Source organism: Mus pahari, chromosome 1 (genome assembly GCF_900095145.1).
Source record: "Mus pahari chromosome 1, PAHARI_EIJ_v1.1, whole genome shotgun sequence".
Taxonomy (NCBI): domain Eukaryota; kingdom Metazoa; phylum Chordata; class Mammalia; order Rodentia; family Muridae; genus Mus; species Mus pahari.
The window spans coordinates 116,323-126,102 of record NC_034590.1 but is presented as its reverse complement, the minus strand read 5'-3'; the positions used below and the strand labels follow the sequence as shown (position 1 = coordinate 126,102).

At 49.1% G+C, this 9,780-nt stretch overlaps 2 protein-coding genes across 2 annotated transcripts in view; one reads left to right on the top strand and one right to left on the bottom strand.

The window, feature by feature from the left end:
• The window catches only part of Itpkc (inositol-trisphosphate 3-kinase C), a 23,751-nt gene extending 19,952 nt beyond the window's left edge, over nt 1-3,799 (top strand). Inside the window, exon 7 of the mRNA XM_021208636.2 lies at nt 2,501-3,799. Coding sequence (XP_021064295.1) covers nt 2,501-2,704 — 204 coding nt within the window. The 3' untranslated portion in view covers nt 2,705-3,799. The remainder of the gene's footprint in view (nt 1-2,500) is intronic.
• Nucleotides 3,800-6,612: 2,813 nt separating this feature from the next.
• C1H19orf54 (chromosome 1 C19orf54 homolog) overlaps nt 6,613-9,780 on the bottom strand; it is a 9,533-nt gene continuing 6,365 nt past the window's right edge. Inside the window, exons 5-7 of the mRNA XM_021196909.2 lie at nt 8,841-8,970; nt 8,679-8,749; nt 6,613-7,485 (exon numbers count right to left, since the gene is read on the bottom strand). Of these exons, the coding sequence (XP_021052568.1) occupies nt 7,145-7,485; nt 8,679-8,749; nt 8,841-8,970 (542 nt within the window). The 3' untranslated portion in view covers nt 6,613-7,144. The remainder of the gene's footprint in view (nt 7,486-8,678; nt 8,750-8,840; nt 8,971-9,780) is intronic.

Genomic DNA, 9,780 nt, shown 5'->3' with positions numbered 1-9,780 from the left:
ACCAGGCTGGCCTCAAACTCAGAAGAAATCCGCCTGCCTCTGCCTCCCGAGTGCTGGGATTAAAGGCGTGCGCCACCACGCCCGGCTCCTTTATTTTTTTTTAGGCAGGGTCTTACTGTGTATCTTTGGTTGGTCTGGAACTCATGATATAGACCAGGTTAACAGTTAACCTCTGTAGGGTTTTTTTTTTTTTTTTTTTTTTAAGATTTATTTATTTATTATATGCAAGTACGCTGTAGCTGTCCTCAGACACATCAGAAGAGGGCATCAGATCTCATTATGGGTGGTTGTGAGCCACCATGTGGCTGCTGGGATTTGAACTCAGGATCTTTGGAAGAGCAATCAGTGCTCTTAACCATCTCTCTGAGCCCCCTCTGTAGGTTTTTATTTTGAGACAGGATTTAAATTGCCCATGCTACTTTTTTTTTTTTTTAAAGATTTATTTATTATTATATGTAAGTACACTGTAGCTATCTTCAGACACTCCAGAAGAGGGAGTCAGATCTTGTTACGGATGGTTTTGAGCCACCATGTGGTTGCTGGGATTTGAATTCTGGACCTTTGGAAGAGCAGTCGGGTGCTCTTACCCACTGAGCCATCTCACCAGCCCCTGCCCATGCTACTTAAGTGACCAAGCCAGCTCGGTCAGCCAATGGGTGGGGTGGGGGTGGGGATTGAGGATTTAAAAAAAAGACAATTAGACAACACTGTAGCATGACCTCAGCCAGTTCTGAGGCTGAAGTGGGTTTATTTCCCCCAGTCTGCTTTATACCATTTTAATTACATGCAGATAGTAAGGTCAGTCCCAGGTTAGGCAACAGGCAAGGTAACAGAGTCCTGTGATCACTGCTTCTTGGGGCTTATCAGGATGACCACGGTATCTGAGCCTACTTACCAGTCCTAGCCCACAGTCACATTCTTGCCTGAAGCCTACTTCTTTGTTCTAGCCCCAAATCAGATTCCTGCCTGAGCTTACTTCCATGTTCCACTGTCAAATTCCTGCCAAATTTCTAGAAGCAGCCCCCAAAGCTCTCCACACTCAAGAGCTCACTCTGTAGTCTAGGCTACAGGCCTTGGGCTTTTCATCCTTGTGCCTCAGGTTAAGGCTCACAAGGTCTAACAGTTTAGACAGGTACCTGGAGGTTAGAGGAGAACCTATGGGAAAATCTTCTCTTCACTGTGTGGGTTCCAGGAATCAAACTTAGCTTAGGTCATCGGGTTTGGTGGCAAGTGCCTTTCATCTCACTAGCCCATCTGTTCACTTTGTAGCCCAGGCTAGCCTTGAGCTCATACACATTCACCTGCCTATGAGTGCTGGAATTAAAGGCGTATATCACCGTGGCTGGCTTAGTGACTTTGTTTTGAGAAAAGTTTACTCTGTTAGCTTTGGCAGGCCAGGAACTCACTACATGGCCCAGGCTGACCTCAAGCTTGTGGCCGTCCTTCATCTGCCTCCCCAGTGCTCGGATTGTGGATGTACCACACCTGCTCACCAATGGCTGTCTATAGAACAAGTAAACAGAAGCCCCACTAACGGCACCACTAAGGAGGACTTGGAGGCAGATACTGGGAGGCACTTGAGCCTGTGGCTTGTAGGGTTCTTCTGGTGACCCCAGGAGGTAGAGGGTTACCGACTTCCCCATTCTACAGACAGGGCACCAAGGCCAGAGGAAGGAAGCCACAGTCCAGTAGGTCTAAGAAACCACTGTCTTCATCTAGCAAAGCTCCCCAGGGCTGCTGTCAAGGCTGAGTCCACTGACTTGGTCAGGGCTGGGACTACATTTAAGCTGTGCATCAGATTAAAAAATGATGACAGCAAATAGCCCACTGTGCTGGTGGCTCACACTGTTACCATGGAGGGGGAGGAGAAGGCAGGAGGGCTGGGAGGCAGGCCAGCCTGGCCTGTAGGAGGAGACCTTGTTAACACAAACCAACCAACCAAAACAAAAGCTGGGCGTCTTGGCGTATGTTTGTAATCCCAGCTTGTAGGACACCATAGAGGCAGGATGATCTGGAGTTCAAGGACATCCTTGGCTGTCTTGGTAGTTCAGGGACATCTGGGACTAAGACCCTGTCAAACAAAGAAATGAGAGCTAGAAAGTGAAGGTGACAGGGGCTAGGGGTGTAGTTCCCCTGTGAACTCTTGCTTAATTGCTTAGGTTATTGGAGTCTGGGCCATCCTTTGGGTGTACTCAGGCACGAACACATACACACACACACAAATTGTAACATTCATTGTGTATTTGTTATGTTTCAGGAACCATTTGAAATGCTTTATGTCCATTATGTGTAATTATACAATTATTCTCAGTTTGTATATGTAGAAGCAGAGTCATACAGAGGGTAAAATAGTTGCCCAAGCATCAGAGTCAGGATTTGAACTTGGGCAGCCTCATTCCAGAGTTTGTGCTGTCTTACCACCCTGTTCTGCTCACCGGGAAACACATTAGCTAGTGCTTGCTCCTTTCTCTAACCGCTTTTCTCTCACTCTCTGTTGCAGGTAGTGGGCAGTTCCCTTCTCTTTGTGCATGACCACACCGGTCTGGCCAAGGTCTGGATGATTGACTTTGGCAAGACAGTGGCCCTGCCTGACCACCAGACACTCAGTCACAGGCTGCCTTGGACTGAGGGCAACCGTGAGGATGGCTACCTCTGGGGTCTGGACAATTTGATCTGCCTCCTTCAGGGGCTGGCCCAGAGCTGACGTCATCTGCCACTGCTAGGCTCACTTGCAGGATAGCATGTGTCTGGCTAGAAGAGTCCCAAGATGTTGTCCCACCTGAGGCTGCTGATGGAATGAGGTACTTCAAAGTGTCACCAGATGAGTGTATTGTGAAGGGCACTGGGCTCCCTTACGATATGGGAAACAAGACAAGTGGAGGCCTAGAGTTAGCAGAACATGAACGAGGCACCCTGACGAGCTAGGAAAGCCTCTAAGGGAGTACCAGGGGCCACAGCTTAAGAACCAACTCTTCCCTGAGTTAGCTCTTTGAGCCTAGAGCCAGCGGGCTGGCTTTTGTTTCCCAGAGGACCGGGCATCATTTGTGAAGACCTGCAGGAGCTACTTGTCCCCCTGGGCCAGTGAGAGCCCCACCCCGGTGCCGAGAGGAGGCTGACATCCTGGGGCGCTTGCTGAGGCTGCCGAGGGCCTAATGCTTCTACACAGGGCCAGCTTGCCCTCCTCCCTTCTGTTCCTCGGTGGACTCTGAGCTACTGCAGACCCAGGCCACAGCCATCTCCATCTGTACCAGCACTGTGACCATCCATCTTCCTTCCTTGGTGCACCAGTTCCAGCCTCAGGACTTCCTCCTCCTGGCCCTGACACCCAGGCTCTTGTCCCAGCAGAGTCCAGTGACAGGAAGGAGTTTTTGAGGCAGGGGAGGAGGCTTCTTCTTGGGAACCAGACAGCCTTGCTTCACTGTATAAGTGCCCTGGCCACACACAGAATGAAGTGCCAGGTTGCCCAGAAGCACAAGGGGTGTGGCTACTGGCTCTAACCATGGACTAAGTGATTCTAACCAAAGACTCTAGAGCTGTGGCGTGGGAGAGAAACAATGTGTCCCTGTGCTCCAGCACTGCTCCAGAACCTTGGCTTCCTGGCCCATATGGATGGGCTTGGCAAGGAACCTACCTCTTCTCTAAGCTGAAGCTCTAAGGTCTGCCAAGGCCTACACGTCTTCCTTTTCTACTGACTGACTATATATATATATATTTATATATGCGGTAGTTAGCTGGGGTGGTGGTGTCAGGGAATTGAGGCAAAATTACTGTGCCTCCGGCTTACAGTAGCACCCCAATAAACAGGACAAAATCAACATCGTGTGTATTTTCTTGGCATCTGGGTATGTGGCATCTAAGGTTCATACTCTGGACCTCTATGCTGGGGTATCAATCACCTTGGGAGAGTGAGCAGGCTACGGGAGGTTCGCCACTCATTCAAAACTCAGAAATGCCATTATTTTTTGTTTTTTAGAGTTTAAAAAAAGTTTATCGTAGCTGGGCGTGATGGCACATACCTTTAATCCCAGCACTCGGGAGGCAGAGGCAGGCAGAACTCTGAGTTCGAGGCCAGCCTCGTCTACAAAGTGAGTTCCAGGAGAGCCAGAGCTATACAGAGAAACCCTGTCTCAAAAACAACCCCCCCCCCAAAAAAAAAAAAAAAAAAGTTTACCACTGGGTGGTGGTGGCAGCAGCACATTCTTTTAACTTGGGCGGTGGGGTGGAGGGATAGAAGGAGGCCGAGGCAGGTAGACCTCTGAGTTTTAAGGCCAGTTGGTCTAAGAACGAGTTCTAGGATAGCCAGGGCTACACAGAGAAATAGTTTTGAAACACACACAAAAGATTTGTACTTTGTGTGTGTGTGGATGCTACATGAACTTAGGTGCCTAAGGCCAGAAGAGGGCTTTGGACCGCCTGCCCTCAGAGCTAAAGTTACAGCTCTACTTGCCTGATTTGGGTTCTGGATCCAAACTCTGCAAGAGCAGGGAGTGCTCCTACTTTCTTTTTTTAATTAAAGACAGGATCTCACTGTAGCTCAGGTTGGTCTGGAACTGGAGGTCCTCTTGTGTAGCCTCCAGAGTACACAAGAGTACAGGGATGAGTGTGTGCCTTGACACTGTCACCATACAGCTCCCCTAGAATGTGACCTTTGGCTGGGAGCTGGGAGCACTGCAGCCACCCAGGCTTATTTGCCCATTTCTGAGCAGGTGTCCCAGGTGCCTGTCACTTTTCGTACAGTCCTGAGGAGTTGATGCACTAGAAGAGGCACACGCACTGCCTATGTAAGAGTCTTACTTAGCTCAAGTTGGCCCTGAACTTGACATGGAGTTGATGATGAGCATGAACTGTTAGCTGGCTTCTATGTTCCAAATGCTGGGATTGTTTTTTCTTTTTTTGTTTATTTCGAGGCAGAGTTTCTCTGTGTAGCCCTGGCTGTCCTGGAACTCACTTTGTAGACCACGCTGGCCTCCAACTCAGAAATCCGCCTGTCTCTGCCTCCCAAGTGCTGGGATTACAGGCCTGTACTACCATCCCAGCTTTGGACAGGATATAGCATGTTCAAGGTTAACCTGGACTGCATAACAAACATGACAAAAATCTGTCCTTTTTTTTTAAAAGACACAAACAAACATCCTATTTCTCTCCTCCTCACTATGTGGAAGGGAGGCATCCCAGGAACTCTTTAAAAGAGGAAATGATATTGGAGCTAAGATGGAGAAATTAGGGTAAGGTTTAAAACATCTTTTTATTACATTTGAATTTTGTGAATGTGAATGTATCACAGCAAAAAAATGGAGGTGAGAGGGCAGCCTGTGGGAATCGGTTCTTGTTCTGTCACTTGGGGCCCTGGGTCATCTGGCTTAACAAGCACCTTTACCCATTAAGCCATCTTGCCAGCTCAAGGAGAGTGATCATGACATTCAGCTCAAGGCTGTCATGGGCCCTCAGTATCTGAAAGGCCAGTGCAGTGGACGGGTAGACAAGCAATAGTCTGAGCGTGCCAAGGAGAAGGAAGTTGGGTTAATTCCTGTTCTGTGAACAAACTTGGGGATGAGGACATGGAGGGGGTTCAGGCTCTTGAAGGTGCTCTGTGAACTGACAGTATCTTTAACAATTCCCCCAAAGAAAGACCAATGGATGCCACATTCAGGTGGGAGGGCCACGACTAGGGTCTGAGTTACTACCAAGAGCCTTCTAGGCTAGGCATGTGGGAACACGCCTTTAATCCCAGGACACAGGAAGCAAAGACAGGCAGATCTCTGAGGTTGAAGCCAACCTGGTCTACTGCATAGGGAGTTCTAGACCATCTAGGGCTACGTAGTAAGACTGCTGTTTTGCTTTTGAGACAGGTTGGCCTAGATGTTGCTATGTAGACCAGGCTGGCTCCAAACTCGGAGATCTGCTAACTCTTATCTCAGTGGTTCTCAACCTTTGTAATGCTGCATTAATATAGTTCCTTATGTTGTGGTGACCCCCAAACCATCAAGTTATTTTCATCATTACTTCATAACTGTAATCTTGCTACTATTATGAATCATAAAGTAAATATATTTTTTTCTGATTGTCTTAGGCAATCCCTATGAAAGGGGTATTTTGACACCCAAAGGGGTCACAACTCTGTAGCAAGAATTTTGGTTTCCTTGAAAAACACAGAAATATTATGGGAGTGTGTTTTCATTTTAATCGCAGGTATGGGATATGGGCTGCTTCAGACTGTCCACAGCAGCTAGGATTTGCCTCATGCTGTAGCAGGGGTGTGATTTTGCCATCTGCAGATAGTTTCTGAGACTTGACCTTGGGAATTCTGGGGCCTTTTCAGGTGTTATATAAATAGAGGCCCAGGGCCCTGGGAGTTGAGGGGCTATTGGCTGTGGTTTGTTTAAGTAGTTGTGAGTAAAGAAACAAGAAGAAATTAGGGGGCTGGAGAGACGGCTCAGCGGGTAAGAGCACTGACTGCTCCTCCAGAGGACCTGAATTCAATTCCCAGCAACCACATGGTGGCTCACAACCATCTGTAATGGGATCCAATGCCATCTTCTGGTGTCTCTGAATCAAGGTACTCAAATACATGAAATAAATAAATAAATCTTAAAGGAAAAGAAAAAAGAGGAAGAAGACATTAGATATCCTGACAGCAAAGATCAAACTTGACCCAAGGAACTTGATACCCCAATCAGCAGGAAGTAGTTGAAGGACAATGCTGGCCCCTTTCCCCTCCATCCTTTTCTCTCCTGTCTCCCATTAGGGGGTGGAAAGGGTGGAAGAAACACAGTAGTACAAGTCCGGCTGCATGGCCCACAGGTTGAGAGCAGCTGCTACACCTCCTGAGTGCTGGGTTTAGAAGTATGTGCTACCACCCGCAAGGCAGAGAACATGCTTTAAAAAACAAAAACCCTCCACAAAACCAAGTCTCCCTTAGCCAAAGGAATGCTTGATTCTGGAGGTTACTAGTTTAGACTTTGGACAGTGGTCAAGCTTGTGACTCCATAAATGGGGTGATCTAGTGAAAGATTTCCGGGTAGGCGGTCTTCAAGATACTATCATCAAATGAAACTAACTGGACTGAAAATGTCACATTAGGGGAAGAAGCTCAAGCATTCTAATGCTGATGGAGTTAAGTTCATGGTAGGTGTCCCAGTTCCAGCTAATGGCTCCCCTCCTGTGGTCTGAGCAGCAGGGCCTGGCCACAGAGGCCAGCCTCTACCCCACCAGCAGGTACCACGTACACCCGTCCATCTGCAGCCCTTGCGGGTGAGAAGTCTTTCAGCTGCAGGTTGCTATCCCGGACTTGGCTGTAGTCCCACAGCTGGTAATGCCAACTCTTGCCCTGCTTGGAGAGAAGGAAGATGGCACCTGGGGAGCTTTCCTCTTCTGGGAAGGATGGTGGTTGGTGGGGTGCACCAGGCACTGGGTGGAAGAGGCCTGGCAACTCAGAGTCTTCAATGTAGCCAGGGCTTGGCACATTCTGCACACCTATCAGAACCCCTGGGGGACAGGAAGAGGATATGAGTTGCCTAGGTTACAGGCAGGTGCTGCCTTGCTACTACAAGGTAAGTAGGGCTCTGTGAGAACACAGCAAGGCCTCTGACTTCCATGCCTTGGGTATTTGAAGTCCTGCCTCTCATGGCACATTGAAGATGGGGATAGCATTCTAAGGAAAAAAACCCCAACACCTCCAGCTGCCCCAGAAAGACCTCCTCACAGAGAACCAGGCCAGACACACATCTGAGGACTGGCCTGGTGCACGCAACCCCGCCCTCCTTCCAGGCAGGTGAGATGATGATAGTGCTGGTGACAGGGACCACGCAGGACCACCCGTGTTCTGTGGAGCCCGTGCTGGCTATGGGAGGCAGGGTTGCCTCCATTACTGTTTGTCTGTGCAATGCCCTCTTAGGTTTAAGTGCTGGGGCCCTGGCCCGCAATCTGTGGTGCTGTTCTCGAGCTGGTGGAGCCTTGCTGGAGGAACTCCATCACTGGGGTGGACTGAAGTACCAGTGCAAGCTACATTTCAGGGTGGAGCTCTCGGCTTCCCGGTCTCCCAACAACCAGGGAGCCACACGCACCCCAGCCTCCTGCCATCACTGGCAGGGTCATCAGCTGCCATGTCTTCCCTCCAATGAGGCATCTCCTGAACCATGAGCCGCAGAAACCTCTCAAGTTGCTTCTGTGAGAAAAGCTAATACACCTCCCCTAACTCCTTATTTTCAGATAGGCTACAAGCCCAGAGAGGAAGAAACTTAGGCAGAATTAAGAGTCTAAAGAGGCAGAGGCTGGGCTGCTCCTGGATCACTTCATTCACCAGTCTGTGCTCTGAGCCTTTTTTTGGTTTTTCAAGACAGGGTTTCTCTGTGTAGCCCTGGCTGTCCTGGAATTCACTCTGTAGACCAGGCTGGCCTCGAACTCAGAAATCCGCCTGCCTCTGCCTCCCGAGTGCTGGGATTAAAGGCGTGTGCCACCACACCCGGCTGGGAACTCTTAATTGGCAGGTATTTGAGGGACTTGAAGCCTGCTGGGCTTTTTGCTAAGTGTTATGGGAAGAGGTCCAAGCTGTTGTTTATACTCTCAGTGCATGGCCAGCACCTTCAGTGATACAATGTGAATGGGGTTAATAATGGGTGGAGAGCTCTAGGGAGCAGCAGCATACAAAGGCAAAGGTCCAGGTGGGGACAATGACCTACCTGCACTCACTGCCCAGTGGGCCTTATGGCCTTTCCTTTGACACGGCTCATGGTTGAAGTCCTCATCATAGCTAGAGCTGGTGTTAAGGTCCAAATCGTGGTTCGGCCCTCGGTGCTACCCTTCACCATCCCTACCCCATTCCCTCCCAGGCCCTGGGATGCGGAACGAGCAGGGGATGTCCAGTGATGAGGTGCTGGAGAACTCGGTCTCTGTTGGGACCACCCAAGCCACCACAGAGGAGCTCAGCCTGGCAGCCCAAAGTCTCCTGGGCCAGTTTGGCCATGTTAGCCACTGGAAAAGGAAGAAGAAAAAAAGGGAGGGAGAGAGTGTGAATAAATAAGTCAATAAATACATGAATGGGAATAACTCAAAAGGGCTTATCATGTGTGTGAATGCAGAAAATGAGGTGCAAGCTGTGTCCTATGTCCTAGACCTGTAATCCTAGTGATTTCAGAGGTCAAATTAGGAGTGTCAGTTGTTCAGTGTCAGTGTCAGGGCTACACAGTGAGTTCAAGACTAGGTTGAGGCTGGGCGGTGGTGGCGCACGCCTTTAAGCCCAGCACTTAGGAGGCAGAGGCAGGCAGATTTCTGAGTTTGAGGCCAGCCTGGTCTAAAAACTGAGTTCCAGGACAGCCAGGGCTATACAGAGAAACCCTGTGTCCAAAAAAAACAAAAACAAAACAAACAAACAAACAAAAAAACCTAGGTTGAACCCATGGCTCAAAAGAAAAAAAATGAAAGAAATACATTGATATGGCTGGAAACAGAGCTCAGTGGTAGAACCCCTGCCTAGAATCCCTCAGTAAGGGGCTGGGGGTGTGGCTCAGTGGTAAGAGCCCCTGCCTAGCAAGCATTAAGTTCCTGACTTCAATTCCTAGTAGTACAAAAACCAAAAACAAAAGATCTGAGGCAATAACCGTGATAGGTTTTCTCTGCCAACAAAATAAGCCAATTCAAGCCAAATTAAAGTATAAAGGCAAGATTATTGGGGGTAGTTCTTAGTTCCCATGCAACAAGGCCAGGGAAGTGGCTTAGCAGAAAGAGCCAGAGGGGAAGGGGGAAGAGAGAGAAAGAGAAGGAGAGAGAGAGATGGGGGGGGGG